Genomic DNA, 17,009 nt, shown 5'->3' on the forward strand with positions numbered 1-17,009 from the left:
GCCTGCTACCTCCATACAGGAGGCCTGCCGCCCGCTTCTCAAGCTCAGCTGGTTCTCCGTGGACCCTGCACCTTTCCTGTCTCCTTGCCGTGTCTTTTGGTCTCCCTCTTGGTTAGCAGAGTCGTCATCTACCAAAGCAACATGTTAACACCATCAAAATGTCCCTCCCTCCTCTCTTGTCTCTGTTCCACGCATTCAGTTTTCCATAAAATGGTTCCATCCCTAATTATATCTTTTAACCGCCCCCCCCCTTTCTGCTTTCTGGGTATCTACTGCATAGTCAGTGTGGGAGAGGGAAGAGGACTAAGCCTGACCCCTGATCGCTGCCTTTGTCGACAAGGGCTCTCCCGACCCCCAGCTCCTCGTGTCCTAGGTAGTGTAGTGTGGGTGATGATCTCTACTGGCTGCCTTGCCCCCTGAAGGGAGTGATCCGATCTTACACGGAGCATCTCCAGTAAAGCCCAGCCGATGGACAGTGGTCCACAAACAGAGGAACCCACTTCGAAGGCCACTTCGTCCTCTCTTACTTGTATGGTGGCCTCCCTAGCGCTACCTCCCTGCCTCCCAGATTTGTCTACATTCTCGCTGGAGTCTCCCTTCCAAAACAGCCACCCATCTAGGGTCAGAGACGCTGCAGAATCAGTCCTGGCTTCCTAGCGCCAGTTTCTAGTGTGGAATGCAATGTCCTTCCTTCCTTTGCGGCGGGCTACTTTTCGTCTCATCTCTAGTGTGTCCCTTTGGCCTCTAGAAGCTTCCCTTGAAGATCAGAACTCAGTCATGTTCTTAGAACATTTACCATACATATCGTACCAACACTGATGTATGTATTATTACGTATAGGAGTTATATATAAATTAATATGATTAATATACACAACTATATTTAATGTGATATATACATATGTGCATAGGGGTGTGTGTGTATATAAACAGGAATAGGAAAGTCAAAGTAATGTTGAACGTCTAGCCCTGCCATATAAAACAAAATCAATTTAATACATTTTTAAAAGTGAGGATATATCCCCTGAGGAACTGACTTAAGGAAATCTGCGTTCTTATTTTTAATAACAGACGGAGGATGGAAGTGATAAGAGAGTAAGCTGCTGTCGACCTTGGGAACCCCAGTGAGTGACAGGCACGAAAGGCCAGACTTCCCTGGCATTTGAATTTGCCCACTCCGGGCATGGTGGCACGGTCGGCTACAGACTGAGCTACCTGGTGTAGATCTCCTCCTGAAAATGAACAAAACCAAAATGAGACTGGCCTCTGAGTCTCAACCCCTGCCCATTAAGGACACTGGCTTGGTGCAGGACGTCACAAAAAACACTCTGTGATGTGCATTGCTCTCAATTCTGGAAGTTTTTTCCCATGCGTGTCCTTGTCAACACCCAGTCCTACCTGCTTGGAATTTATCAAATCCCAAACTTCAGCATTATGGAAAGTAAGAAGGGAAATACATCTGTTGATCACTTGATTGTCTATAAACTCGTATATAGGGTACTTTAAAGTTAAAAAAAAAATGATTAAAACAGCAAGCTTATCATTCCGTCCCAGTGACTCTATACCGTACTTAAAGCCAGGAACTGGCCCTCCTAGTCTTTGTGTTCTGAGAGATTCGAGCCTTAGTTTCCATCGTCGAGCATGGGAAATGTTTCACAAATTGTATCAGAGAGCTGTGAGCCACTGAGATCCTGTCCCTTAACAAGAAGAATGGGCCTCCCAGAGAAATGGAGCCATTGAGCAAATGCTTGTTAAATGTCTACCATATGCCAAGCATTGTTCCGAAGTCGTGTTAAAATGGGGTGAGTCTCTGCTTTCGCGTGACTTCATTTCAGGTGCAGGAAACAGATAATAAACAAGTAAACAAGCAGATGATTTCATTTCAGAGTTATATATAAAGAAATGTAACATTTAAAGCACCTGCACATTCTGGGAGAGCTGTGAATGTGTTGTGGGGGCTTGGGGAACACTTTCCTGAACCATCTGAGTTTTTCTTTCATCTCTACCGTAGGGTCATATGAATCCCCATCTTGGCCTCATCTTCCTGTGAGGAAGACTTGTCTACTCCCCCCACAACCTTCATTATACATGTGCTGTTTACTCCTTAGGATCCCCTAGGATCAAAGCCACTAAGCAGGGGCTCCTGGGTGGCTCAGTGGGTTAAAGCCTCTGTCTTTGGCTCAGGTCATGATACCAGGGTCCTGAGATCGAGCCCCACATCGGTCTCTCTGCTCAGCGGGGAGCCTGCTTCCCCCACCCCCCTGCCTGCCTCACTGCCTACTTGTGATCTCTGTCTGTCAAATAAATAAATAAAATCTTAAAACAAAACAAAACATTAAGCAATAGGGATCCCCAAGGGCACCAAATTCTACATGTCCATTGAGCACTCGTGGACAAGGGTCAAATTACAGAACCTCTTCACCATGGCCATTTGAACAGGTGGAAAGGCAGCTGTGTGTGCACGAGTCTGTCTTAAAAATAGCAATAATACACTTGGCCCATTTTTCATTCGAATGTGAATGCCTAACTAAAGTATAGTCACCTGTGGCCTTCTCAAGATGTCCCATCTGCCCATGAGTGGTCCTTGACAAAACATTAGGCCAAAAATTGCTGCTCAGTTGTAAACATGTTGTTTGCTAAGTCATAGGAGTTCATGAACCAAAGTTAGTTATTTGATCAACTAGGTAGCCTGTGTGTTCCGTGGAAATTCCTTTCCTTTCTTCGTTCGGCTTGTCTTCAGCACACCTTTTGTTACCTACCCAGAAGTGTTGTCCAGACACACTTCCTGGTGTCTGTCTTTATAGCTCTTCCCTTTATAACAAGCAGTCATCCTTATCCTTTATAATACCTCTTAAATTTATCTAGTGCATATTTTCAAGTGGCTTCTTGGAGCTCTAAGTACTGTATGGTTTATTATTTATATCTATTTATTGATAAATATCATACTTTTATCATTTTAAGGGGCTTTCCAATTATTTTTGCTGATTACTCAGTCCCATGCCCCACTCCTCCCAGTAAACCTCTCCGTTTTGACATGAGTAAGGAGTCGCACGGCTTGTAGAAGGAATGTTTTTTAGAGCTTGGAGGCCTTGGACTTGCCGGGCTAGTGGCCTCCTGCGTCTGAAGTCTGACTGGGAGGTAACATTTGAGCGCTCCGGTGACGGGATCTCATGTTACACGAATCCTTGGGTTACCATCAAACCCTTCCTTTACTAACGCTGCCCGGGTTTACTTTAAACCAACTGTCAGTTTTATGTTTCAGGTAGTGATTTGTGATAGCTATGTCCTTTTGGCTTGGAGGGTTTTCCCCTCAAGGCAAAAGAGAGCCCGGGGAGTCTGAGAGAACAGGATTGCTCCATGGTCTACTCGTTCCAGCTTCTGCCTCTGGTGCCGCTCTGGGCTCGCCCCTGTGGGCAGATTTCACTACTTGGCCTCCATTTTGCCGATAGAGACCCTTCCTTGGAGGCTGATGAAGCTGATCAGAGAAATTCTGTGTCTTCTGCTGAAGATCAGCTCTGGACAGATAGACATTTATCTATTCACATGCAGAAATATCAACTTTATTCAACACCTATTGTGTGTCAGGCACTGAGCATACTAGAAATCCATTTCTTTTTTTTTTTTAAGATTTTATTTATTTATTTGACAGAGAGAGATCACAAGTAGGCAGAGAGGCAGGCAGAGAGAGAGAGAGAGAGGAGGAAGCAGGCTCCCTGCTTAGCAGAGAGCCCGATGCGGGACTCGATCCCAGGACCCCGAGATCATGACCTGAGCCGAAGGCAGCGGCTTAACCCACTGAGCCACCCAGGCGCCCCTAGAAATCCATTTCTTGTAGACCTCTGTCATTGCTTCATATTTACTTCTTGCATTCTCTCTATGGTCTTTTTGTCTTTTGTTGCAATGTGATTTCTTAATTGAATCTGCCAGTTCTTTGTATCTGCTATGGTTTGAATGTTTGTGTCCCCCCAAAATTTATTTATTGAAATCCTAATGCCCAATGTGATGGTGCTAGGAGATGGGGTCTTTAGAAATTGATGAGGTCATGAGGCTAGAGCCTTCAGGCATGGGGTTAGTGTTCTTCCAACAGAGGACCGCCCCCCTCCAAGAGCCTCTGCTTCTGTCACCATGTGAGGATGCGGCGAGAAGGTCCCAGCTATGAAGCAGGAAAGGGGCCCTCCTCCAACGTGACCATGCTGGTGTCTTGACTTGGCAGCGTCCAACTGTGAAAAATAAATTTCTGTTATTTATAAATCACCCAGTCTGTGGTATTTTGTTTTAGCAGCCCAAATGGACTAAGATAGTCTCTAAAACTAGCAGCAAAACAGATGTAATGTCCTTGATGCTTCCAAATTCCAAGATTGTTCTTTTTGGATGGGAAGCTAAGAGATGGGCTACATCTTGGTACTATCCCATCCGTCATCAGAGAAGGATTCTGTATTGCCTGGCGCTCCTTCTCTAGCACAGGTCATCTTGTACCTTTCCATTGAAACACTCTTCTCTACTTACCTTTGCAATGTAAATGTCAAATTGCAAAACTAAGGTATAGAAGCCAGAAAAAAAAAGGTAAAGAAGCCAGAAAAAAAGTTGTTAATGTCACACTTAGAAATTCGGCTTTTAATTCTAGAAATTACCAGTAATATAAATAGATGCATATATAATTTACCTTTGAGAAAACTTTTGGGAAACTCAAATCTAGAAAGGTCAAGAAATCTGGCTGATTCTCAGCTCCCTTCCATAATCCCACATTTCAGGCATTTTTCAGTTTTCACTCCTCAAGTTTGGATTATTAGGTAAAAATTTCATTTATATAGTTAAAAACCTATATAGAGGTATACAGAGGCACAGAGATCAACTAAGTTTTGCTACTATTCTTTGCCGATTACTGGCCACAATCTTTCTGAAAGATTTTCTCTACAAACCATATTTCAGGGTTGCTAAAAATCAACTCTCTTTAAATGACCTCAAATAAAATAAATAAAATAAAATCATCCTCCAGAGTTCTTAGTCTGTCTAGTTTCAACTTAATCTTCATCTGAAATAAAGTTTTGAAAGGAATCAGTAAATACTAGTAGCCAAAACATAATTTTATAATCAATCTTTCATTAATTTACTATCTACCCTCTATGTTTATTATCCTTGCATTAGAAAAGCATAAGGTTTGGGGTGCCTGGAGGCTCAATTGGTTAAGCATCTGACTCTTGATTTCAGCTCAGGCCATGACCTCAGGGTCGTGAGATGGAACCCCATGCTGAACACGGAGTCTGCTTGAGATTCCCTCTCTCCCTCTCCCTTGGCCCCTCCCCCACATGTGCTCCCTATATCAATAAATAAAGCTTTAAAAAGAAAGGACATAAGGTTCATTGCACTAAACACTCCTTAAAAGCCATGCCTTGCTTGGGTGTGCTGGGAACACCTGGCCCCAGTAGAAACACTGGATCACCCTGTGGAGCAGTGGAAAGAGTGTCGGCCCAGGGGCCGGTTTAGACTGGATTTCCACACTCGCTCATTATTGCAACTTCTGTGCTCAGTCTTTCTGTATGTGAACTTTTTCAACCGAGAAGGTAACGGTACCGGGTCCTCCTGCCGCACAGCGTTGTTGTGGGGATTGAATGAGCTACATGTGAAAAGTTCCTGAAGTTTAAGACACAGCAACATGTGTTAAGGAAATCTCAGTGCCCTTGGCTACATCAACTGACTGAGTGAATTAGGATAAAAGTGTTCCATTGTGGGTTTTTCCCCACATATTTGTTAAGGAGGCTACATAAAGGAATTGTGAAAATGAAATGGTCTTTTCCCCAAAGTTCCCATAGTTAAAAATAAATTTAGGGGCACCTGAGTGGCTCAGTGGGTTAAATCCTCTGCCTTCGGCTCAGGCCATGATCCCGGGGTCCTAGGATCGAGCCCCGCATACGGCTCTCTGCTCAGCGGGGAGCCTGCTTCCTCCTCTCTCTCTGCCTACTTGTGATTTCTGTCTGTCAAATAAATAAATAAAATATTTAATAAATTAATTAATAAATAAATAAATTCCTTTATTTAACAAATATTTATTAAGTACTAGCTGTGGGAAAGTTATCTTATTGGGTGGATTAAGAAGTGCAGAGGTTGGGGCGCCTGGGTGGCTCAGTGGGTTAAGCCTCTGCCTCTGGCTCAGGTCATGATCTCAGGGTCCTGGGATTAAGCCCCGAATCGGGCTTTCTGCTCAGTGGGGAGCCTGCTTCCCCCTCTCTCTCTGCCTGCTGTTCTGCCTACTTGTGATCTCTCTCTCTCTCTGTGTCAAATAAATAAATAACACCTTTAAAAAAAAAAGTGCAGAGATTAATCCCGTGGATGTAAAGTCAAAGATTTACCACCCAATATGTAAATGTTAGAAATAAGACAACTTCTTTCTATACACTCACCTTTATGACCCCAAATTCAGCACACATGACTGGTGGGTGTAAAAACCTTAATCAGTTCATCTTAGTGGACTTTGGGCAAGTATTAGTCTTATTTACCTCAATTGTGGTCTCATTATTTAGGTCCCTAGACTAAAAAGGGAGTGGAGAAAATATAAATATTTATATATTTATATAAAATATATAATTTATATAAAATATATAAATTTAAAATATATATGACTATATAAAATAAATATATATTTTTAAATAAAATATTAATGTTTATATGAAATATGAATATAAATATTTAACGGTTTGATTTGCTTCCATTCCTTACTACTGTGGATCCATAATTCATTTCCCTGTAGGAATAGATGCATATACTGAAGCACTGGCTTCTGATGCTTAGAATCTATTTATGGATACACAAATGCATTATTGTTATACATTAGTACTTGCCTCATAGTTTAGCCCCCATTAGATATTGTATACAAGTATTCAACAAGGTGGGTGTAGAAGGAACATACTTTAACGTAATAAAGACCATATATGACAAGCCCACAGCTAACATCATCCTCAGTAGGGGAAAGTGAAAAGCTTTTCCAGTCCAATCAGAAACAAGACAAGGATACCCACTCTCACCACTTCCATTCAACATAGTATGGGAAGTCCTAGCCAGAGCAATTAGGCAAGAGAAAAGAAATAAAAGGCATCCAAAATGGAAAGGAAGACATAAGACTGTCATTATTTGTGGATGAATTATATTATATAAGGAAAACACAAGAGTTCACCAAACATTTTGTTAGAACTAATGAATGAACTCAGTAAAGTAGTAGGATACAAAATCAATATACAGGAATCTGTTGTGTTTTCATATACTAACAATGAACTATCTGAAAGAGAAATTAAGAAAACAATTTCATTTACAATTGCCCCAAAATGAATAAATTACCAAGAATAAATTTAACCAAAGAACTGAAAGAGCTATATACTGAAAACTATCAGACAATGATAAAATTGAAAAAGACATAAATAAATGGAAAAGATGGCCCATGTTCATGGATTGGAAGAATTAGTACCGTAAAAATGTCCAAACTACCCCCCCCCCAAATCTACAGATTCAATGAAATCCTTATAAAAAGTTCAGTGGCATTTTTCACAGAAGTAGAACAAACAGTCCTGAAATTTATATGTAACCAGATAAGACACCAAATAAACCAAGCAATTTTGAGAAAGAAGTACAAAGCTGGAAACATCACTATTTACAAACTATTTACAAAGCTATAGTAATCAAAACAATATGGTATTGTCCTAAAAACAGACAAATAGATCAGTGGAACAAAACAGAGAACCTTGGGTCACCTGGGTGGCTCAGTTAAGCATCTGCCTTCGGTTCAGGTCATGATGCCAGGGACCTGGGATCGGGCCCCGCATTGGGTTCCCTGCTCAGCAAGAGCCTGCTTCTCCCTCTCCATGGCACTCCCTCTGCTTGTACTCTCTCTCTCTCTCTCTCTCTCTCTGTGTCAAATAAATAAATAAAATATTAAAAAAAAAAAAAGAACAGAGAAGCCAATAATAAACCCACACTGATATGACTGATTTATTGATGACAAAGGAACCGAGAATATACAATGAGGAACGCAATCCCTTCCATAAATGTTGCTGGAAAAACACAACAACCGCGTGCAAAGGCATGAAACTGGACTGCTTTATACCAGACCCAAAAATTAATTCAAGATGAATTAATACTGGAATATAAAACCTGAAACCATAAAACTCCTAGAAGAAAGTGTAGGCAATAAATTCATTGACGTTTGTCTTGCTAATGATTTTTTTTTTTTTTTGGATCTGACACCAAAAGCAAAGGCAAAAGAAGCAAAAGTCAGTAAGTGGAACTGCATCAAAGGAAAAAGTTTCTATACAGCAAAGGAACCATCAACCAAATGAAAAAGCACAGTACTGAATAGGAGAAAATGTTTGCAAATCATATATCTGATAAGGGGTCAATATCCAAAATATAAAAAGAACTTCTACAAATCTATAGTAAAAACAAAACAAAACAACAACAAAAAAAATACAAAACAAAACAAAAAAACTCAACATGACATTTTTCCAAAGAAAACATATAGAAGACACACAGGAGACACACAGAAGAAACACAGAAGATGCACAGAAGATGCACAGAAGACCAATGGGTCTAGGAAAGGATGCTGAACATCAAAAATCACCAGAGAAATGCAAATCAAGACTGTAATGAGATATCACTTCATACCTGTCAGATTGACTATGATCAAAAAAGATAATAAATAACAAGTGTTGGAGAAGATACAGAGAAAAGAGAACCCTGGTGCACTGTTGGTGGAAAGTAAATCGGTGCAGGCATTGAGGAAAGCAATATAGATGTTGCTCAAAAAAAGAAAAAAAAATAGAACTGTCACATGATCCAGCAATTCCACTTCTGGGTATTTATCCAAAGAAAATGAAAACACGAGCTCAAAAAGATATATGCACCCCCATGTTCATTGCAGCATTATGCACAAAATCCAAGAGATGGCGACAATCTTAGTGTCCATCAATGGATGAGTGGATAAAGAACACATGTACACACACACACACACACACACACACACAGGAATATTACTCAGCCATTAAAAACAATGAAATTTTGCCATTTGCAGCAACATGGATGGACCTCAAGGGCATTATGCTAAGTATAGTGAGTCAGAGAGGCGACAAATACCATGCGATTTCACTTATCTGTGGAATTTAGAAAACAATCTGAACCCATAAATACAGAGAATAGAGGGGAACGTGGACAAAGTTGGTGAAGAGAGCCAAAAGGTACAAACTTCTAGTTATCAAATAAATCATGTTGGCTTCATGTACAACATGGTGAATGTAGTTAATGTAGTTAATAATACTGTATTGCATATTTAAAAGTTGCTAAGAGACAAGTAAACACATAAATAAATAAATAATTTAAAAAGGGACACCTGGGTGGCTCAGTGGGTTAAAGCCTCTGCCTTCGGCTCAGGTCATTATCCCAGAGTCCTGGGATCGAGCCCTACATGGGGCTGTCTGCTCCGCGGGGAGCCTGCTTCCTTTTCTCTCTCTGCCTGCACCTCTGCCTGCTTGTGATCTCTGTCTGTCACCCAAAAAATAAATAAATAAATAAAAATTTTAAAAGAAATAAAAAAAAGGAGCTAAGAGAATAAATCTTAAAAGTTCTCATAAACAGAAAAGAAATTTTGTAGCTGTATATGTTAACAGATAATAGCTAAACTTGCTGTGATCATCCTTTTTCAGTACATGCAAACATTAAGTCATTATGTTGTACACCTGAAACTAGTATTATAGGTCATTCATACCCCCCAAAAATTGTTTTTATAAAAATTTTTAAAGAAATTTATGGAAATATTAAGAAAAGAGCTTTGTGTCTGAGCGGCACAATTTTCCCTTTTTCTTTTTTTTTTTTTTTAAGATTTTATTTATTTATTTGACAGACAGAGATCACAAGTAGGCAGAGAGGCAGGCAGAGAGAGAGAGGAGGAAGCAGGCTCCCCGCGGAGCAGAGAGCCCGATGCGGGACTCGATTCCCCGACCCTGGGATCATGACCCGAGCCGAAACAATTTTCCCTTTTTCTAATAGACAAAACCATGGCCTTCCTCTTTTTGTTAATATTCCCACCGACAGGGGGCGCCTGGGTGGCTCAGTCAGTTAAGGGCGGGGACTCTTGATTGTGGCTCAGGTCAGGATCTCAGAGTTGGGAGATCCCGCTGGCTTTGGGCTCCACCCCGTTTTGGATCCTGCTTGAGATTTTCTCTCTCCCTCTCCCTCTGCCCCTCCTCCCACTCGCTCTCTTACTCTCTCTCCCCCCCCCCCCCCCAAAAATAAAAATGAAAAATATTTTCCCCTACAGGACATACCCAGTTTCATTACAGGATCTTCAGGGGCTTTAAACAAATTCATATTTGTTGCCGTCCATTTAAGAACGGGGGTCAGAGAGAGCCACACTAAGTGATTTCTGCCTCCGTGAGTCACTAGAGGAATGGCTCCCACTCCTTCTCCCCCTCCAAGCTCTCTCTGGGTCCATGCTCATTTATTTGATGCTTATCTGGCTTCTAAGGAACATCTTGGGGTTTATATAAAATCTTTCACTGGCAAGGGTAATTCATTTTTGCATAACTTCCAGGTGCTATAATGAAGGAGGGAAATGTGAAAATACGAAGTTTTAGGGACACACATTATTTCATTGTTTGACCTTTGTCGAGTTATTCATCATGGAGACAGGGATGGGGACTGCTGTCGGTCACCGCTGCATATTGTCCTCAGTGCCTTGATAAACTATGCGAGATTATTGTCCAGTCGACTGAAGAACTCTCAGCACCTTCCAGAACATCTCCCTTTCCCTGGCTGTGGGCCAAGACTAAGTTCAGAGGTCACAGATCTAGCAAGATACTGGGTTGCATTCCAGATCCTCAAATAGGAGAGAGTCAGAGTGCACCGTTATTTTCCCCACCCCACTGTTATTCCCATGGGCGTTGTGACTCCAGATGATTACGAGGTGCTGCTTCTGCTAATGCAGGACAGCGACCTCCTTTGAGCCTGGGAGTGAAGAATCCAGCGTTCGGTGATCCAGCCGTGTTCCAGGCTGTTCCCTGCTCAGTGCCACCCAACTGAGAGCAATCTTGGCTTCCTGCAAGCACAGAGCGCTGATGCCCTGGTTTGCACTTTCAGACAACTGACCGTTCCGATCACAGCATCTCGTCTTTTCTCTCTGTGTTTAGCCTGCTGTTTTGCTTGGCTAATCTGCATGAAATTCTTCTAATTCCAATAAACAGAAGTATAATGGGTATTTCCCTGGCCGACTGTATCTGCTAAGCCCGTTGGGTATAATGTAGCAGGGAAGCGGATTTTTCTTACTTTGGAAAAGACCATTTAATTGGTCTTTTGAGGAGGAGGCTCCGGTGTCAACTAGGACTTCAATATGACCAAACAATCTCGCCTGCCTCCTTTCAACGCCCTGCTTCAGGTGAACTCTGATCTGCTTGAGCTCTGGAGCGCACAGAGTTAAAATATTTCCCAGTCCCCCAATCTTTGTCTTCTGCATCCCTGACCCAGGGTGGGGCTCAGGGTCTTGACCTTGTCACTCTTCCTGAGGACAAGAGGCAGGGAACAGATGAACCCAACTGTGAATTCAGTGTCCCAGAAAAGAGAAGCAAAAATCCTTTTTAGCACACTGACCTATCCAAATCCTCCGGTAGTCTTCTGTGATGCTTACGGATCGCAGTTGCTAGCCGGAAGAAAATGTGGCATTGGCTTGGCTAGGATATGTATAAGCAAAAGGTAAATGAGTTACTTCTTTTTCTTTCCCATTTTTGAAGCTGGTAAGTAGGAGAACGAACACCAGGCAGGTTTGGGTGAATGCAGACAAGACCCCTATAGGCAGCACAGTGTATTCATGTAAAAATATGCCTAGACAACATAACTTGTCAGGGAGGATTATTTCTACTTAGTGAATCTGCAGGAGCCCCTTTGCTCCACCATTCAGAATTTGACTAGAGAGGAGAGTGGGGAAAGAGAGAGAGAGAGAGAGAGAGAGAAAGCGCGCATTAGTGAACCGCTACTGTGGCATTGATGTTTGAGCGTACTTCTGAACCAGCTTTTGTTGAGACTATCAGTGTATCAGTGTAGAAAGCATGCGCTGTCCCAAATCCGCTGTTACTATGAGAAATGAGGAGCTGCTTTTAAGGTATGTTGTTGTGTCCTTTGTTTTTAATGTGTGCTTTTCTAGTTTCTAGAGCCGGCTGAGACAATAATCACGCTCGGCATCAAGTAGCTTCCTTATCTTAGAGGGGGAAAAAAGAATCGAGAGAGAGAGAGAGAGAGAGAGAGGGAAACGAAATCGAGACCAAGGACTGGGAGAATGGGAGCCAGCGAGAGAAAGGGAAAGGACTGCCCAGTGCGAGTTATATTTGCACGCGTTGCCTTTTGAAAGCATATCATGAATTTGTTCCCTGCTATTTGTGAGTGGCCAGCGGATAATTTTAAAGGCTCTGAATCTGGCTCTTGGTGTGTCTTTTCCTTTGCAATGTCTAAGCCTCTCATTATCATGCACTCTGCATGGAATAATCACCGAAAAAGGAGCTAAGGAGACTCCATATTAGACTTGCGTTCCCAATACGGCTCTAATCTGGACTTAGCCTACCTAAATAGTCCTTCTCTGTGACCAGGTTTGGATCAGTTTATCCTGTTTGCCAAAATGTGTACCTGTTTAAAGACCTCTGTTCATGCATGGCGTCCTGGGTCCCTATGTATTGAAAGCAAATATTTGTCTCCTGCTTCTGTGTTAGGGTTCGATCACATACCAAGAATGAGCCACCACTGACCTTTTGGGAAGCAGAGAAAGAATTATGATGGAATTGGCATCCTGCTTTGAAAAATGTAGTCTTTTGTTTATTTGCTAGCAGACATTGTAGCACTGAATACATCTTTGGGTCTGACAATGGGACCGGTTGAACAATGGAGCTGTCAAACTAGCTTAATGCATGCCTGGGGCTTTTTTTTTTTCTTTCTCAACACCCTTTTTATCTGCTTTAATCTTGTTTGTATAGACTCTACAGAATGAAGAGCTTTTAGAGCGGCTTGTTTGTGGTTTTGTGCTTTTAAAAAAATTTAATATCTACCATTGATAGAGCTTTTTGCATTTTGCAGCGATGTTGGTTGGATTAAGTTAGAGATTTATTGCTTACCTCTCTGTTAACTACAGAAGGCAATGTATTGATTGAGACTGCTTGTAATACCATTATCATTCTGGCAAATACCTTGTTACCAGACATGCCTCTACAGTGTTTAATGCTGGAGGATTTTAAATTTGCTTGTTTGGTGGACTCCCGGAACATAGCAGGAAAGAGAAGTTAAGGGACATATTTTTGATATTTAAGTAAATTGTCATTTCTAGCCTCTCTTTTCCTCTATTGGCATCCAGGTAGATAGATGGTTTGGAAATTCAAGGACACGTGAGAACTTTTGCCCTTAGAATATTGGTCATAAACTATTGTTCCATAACCTATTTAAGTTATTAAGTTCAAGGTCTCTGTGGAACAAATTGATTGTTGATATATGGTTATGTGCTCATCAAATGCATTTTTATGCACAGCAAACATTTCTCATGTCTAAAGAAATCTTGATTTTATAAAAGAAGCACTGGTTTCTAAGGTGAAAACAGTTCAAAAAGAGGAAATGGGGAAAATCTGTTTCAAACTTCTCAAATATTGAAACCATTTTACTCTCATGCTTAATGTAAAGGAACTGGTCCTAGAATTCTCAGTGGCCGTTGATTTACATGAAAATCATCTTACTAAGGTTGGTTTCTTTAAAGAATTTCTCTTATCTAACACTTGAGTGTCTGGCTTAATTGGTTGTTCGTGCCACAGCAAAATACTGAAAAATATTCATAAATGTACAAAGGAAGATTAAGGACCTAACTTTTAAACACAAAAGGGAATCATCTTAAAGGGCAAAAAAAATTTTTTTTTAATATTTAGTTACAAATATTTCCTCTTGAATTGTACTGTGGTTCAAGTTAGGGATGCTCTCAGTAAATAAGGAGCAAAAAGCATTCCGCATAAAAAACAACAGTTAGGGAATATTAGCTATTTTTTAGAGTTTGGACATTCATTTTAATTTTTTTTAACTTAAGGTGAAATGTTATGAAATATCTAATTCAGAACTATTAAAACTAATGTTTCAGGCTAAATAAATTGCATTCTCAAGTGTAAATTTTCTGTTGCCAGTATATTCAGAGCCTGGGCGGACCCAAAAGGTATTTGTAGTAGAATAAAATTTCAAAAGTTATCCATTGGGAATAGAGTGGATTTTAAATGCATACTTAATATGTTCTCTTACTTCCGATGGGATCTGGACTGCTCATTCCATCGGGTATGCCAATAATTGCTTTTAGGATGAGCTCATAAAAGGTAATTGGCGAAGCTTTATATCTGAAGCCCACTGTTACCAGCACCCCTCAATTCTGCTTTCATGGGAAATTTTTATTCCAAACAAAGGCTGCAAAGCAATTTTTTGTGGTTTGGGAGAAAAGTAGTCCTCTGTGCTCCCTAGCTGCTTGTCGGTAGCACACTGAAATAAGGAAATAACTTGGAAGCCTCCATGTTGAATTTTTTGACTCTATTACAATTATTTACCCGTGATTCATTCACTTTAATCCCTGGGTGGTCATAATTAGGTCCGAGAACAAGGGAGATCCTTTCTCACTTTGCTTCACCTGTGGTTTGATCAATCACCAGCTTTCGGAGTTTGGGGACCCCCATTCCTGTGTCCAGCTTGCGGGTATCTTTTCCTTTAGCCTCATGGGGACAGTATGAGGCCTGAAGTTGGCAAACTTGTTTGCATCTAATTGCACAGCAGTAAGAAGATATGTAATCTGTATCCTGCCATTAGCCTCCACGTGGGATGATCCCCCCCACAGTGACCTAAACAAATGTCAAAGTAAATTTTAATTCTAAGCCTCGACTTGCAGGAAAGGAATAGCAAAAGATTCAAACTGGGAAAATGGCTTCTTTCAATAGAGTAACGATTGTGCCCAGAGTCCCTTCACACACGAGCCTTGGGAATACTCACACAGCTGTGTTCGGACGAACACAGACCGAGATCTGTAAGCTCCGCGTATTAATGCTCTTTTATTTGTTCAGATGAAACCTCACATTTTTTTTTTCTTTTTTAAAATAGGAGTGTGTGCTATTGCAAAAATACCCCTTTGGGGCTGAAAAACAAAGAGCATTTGATTAATATTCTTACCTTGAACTTGATGGCAAGTGCAGATTGTGCGTGAATACCTAGGAAGTCATTCACGGAATGATTCAATACCAATTATTGTCATCAGGGGGGTTAATTAGGTGAAAATGTGACTGATGGAAAGTTCATTGCGCTCCGCCCTGGAAACGCCCAGGACAGGTAAAGTGCAGAAGGAGGAGGGTTGTGTGGAGATGGTGGTTCTGGGCTTAAGGGGCCAGAATTTATAGACGAAAACCATCCCCTGAGCTGGTGTAACTGTGGCAGTGGGGAAATAAGAAATGCCCAACTTCATTTCTCGAATGGCGAGGTCTATAAAGTCATTAACAAGACGCAGTTCATTCATGGGCACGTTCCCAGCCCCGTAGCGTTTCTCTGAACCTTTTCCAGCAGGAGAAAGTTATGGTCCATTCTGTGGCGCAGGAATGCCTTGGTTCGCCTTTGTCAGCCGTCACTGCATTTCTTTCCACACTTTGGAAATTCCTGGGGGCGTTGGTGGAGAGGGGCGGGTTTCCCCCCTCCCTAAAACTGTTGCTTCTCCGATGGTTATTGGCTTTGGGAGTTTTTCTGAACTCACCGTGACTTTTGTTCTGGTAAGGTAAGACCAACGCAGTGGTTTGGAGAGGACCGAAGTTCATGGCATTTTCTTAACTGACATTGGGGAGAGGGTGTCAGAGGAAGGAAAGCATATGTGAGGATTTAATGTGTTGCCCATTAAGAACTGAAATGAGGTGTCCAGGGGCCGCAGCACCTTTCCAATCACATGGTAGCAGTCTACAGAGATGGGAGTGACACGGAAGCTAGGCATACACGTAAGAGTGTGTGTGTGTGTGTGTGTGTGTGTGTGTGAACCTCCACTCAACTCTGAAAAGTGCTTGTTAACCCTAATTTGGGATGAGGTACCCTTTGTTCCCACACCCAACCTTCTGTTCCATGCAATGTCATTAGGGATTATCACGCACAGGTATGTTTCGCGGCTCTGTCGCTTTTTTCTCTGGCGGTGACTGATCTCAGCGCATTTTCTTATATGTCAAGACCATCACGGTTAACAGGAAATGGCGTCTGTGGGGAGGAGATGACACCAGCCCGGAATGACATGTATTACCAGGGCGGCTTGGGCTGTTACCTCAGCCCATTCCAAGTATCCACCCGCGACTGGCTGCTTGGGATCAGGGTGAATCACTGGAGCTTGTAAGACACAACTTACTAGGATGCCCTCCGAGAACAATAAAAACTAGGATCTCCCACAGAAAATCATTCAGCTTGACAAACTTAGGAGGACTTGAGATTGAAAGTTGTAGCAATGATATACCTGGCTTTTTTAATCCCTCTCTTGAGAAAGGTTGCAGCCGCAATGGGTTAAAAAAAAAAAAAAATCGCTTTTGGACTCTGTGAACTGGCTTACCCGTTCATTCAGATGTGATTCAGGAAACGTCTCTGGAAATGAAAACTCCCAGAGTCGGTGGTAAGAGGCGTGGTATGTTCCAGCAATTAGGATTCATTTGGACCCTCTCTTTGGAAACTGACCCGATGGAAAGGGATAGAGAGCTCCCCTCAATCTCCAGGATGCTCAGGGCCGGCTCTCTGTAAACCACAAGCTTCCCCTTCCCTCTGGTTTAGGCTGTTGGCCCTCAAAATGGAAGGTATCAGTGGAACTTTAATACTGTCAGAACAATAGGATTAGAACTGGCTTTCTCTTTTCCTTTCTACCTGCCAGTTCCAGGTTGAAACAAAGATTGGGTTGAGTGGGATTGGGTGGTATGGGGGAGATTATGATTGGAAGTAAGGAATAAAACCAAAATTTATTAACAGTCTATGCCT

At 41.7% G+C, this 17,009-nt stretch overlaps 1 protein-coding gene across 8 annotated transcripts in view; it reads left to right on the forward strand.

The window, feature by feature from the left end:
• Positions 1-17,009, forward strand: part of CELF2 (CUGBP Elav-like family member 2) — a 507,218-nt gene that overhangs the window by 187,163 nt on the left and 303,046 nt on the right. For 3 of the 8 annotated variants that reach the window (XM_059404074.1, XM_059404073.1, XM_059404075.1), the window contains exon 1: positions 12,046-12,129. The exons of 1 other annotated variant lie outside the window; for it this stretch is intronic. In XM_059404074.1, the coding sequence (XP_059260057.1) occupies positions 12,077-12,129 (53 nt within the window). In that variant the 5' untranslated portion in view covers positions 12,046-12,076. Of the gene's footprint in view, positions 1-11,703; positions 11,724-11,978; positions 12,130-17,009 lie in introns of those variants that run through there. 4 more of the 8 variants (XM_059404071.1, XM_059404072.1, XM_059404086.1 and 1 more) reach the window with 3 other exon arrangements.

Source organism: Mustela nigripes, chromosome 6, assembly GCF_022355385.1.
Source record: "Mustela nigripes isolate SB6536 chromosome 6, MUSNIG.SB6536, whole genome shotgun sequence".
Lineage (NCBI taxonomy): Eukaryota > Metazoa > Chordata > Mammalia > Carnivora > Mustelidae > Mustela > Mustela nigripes.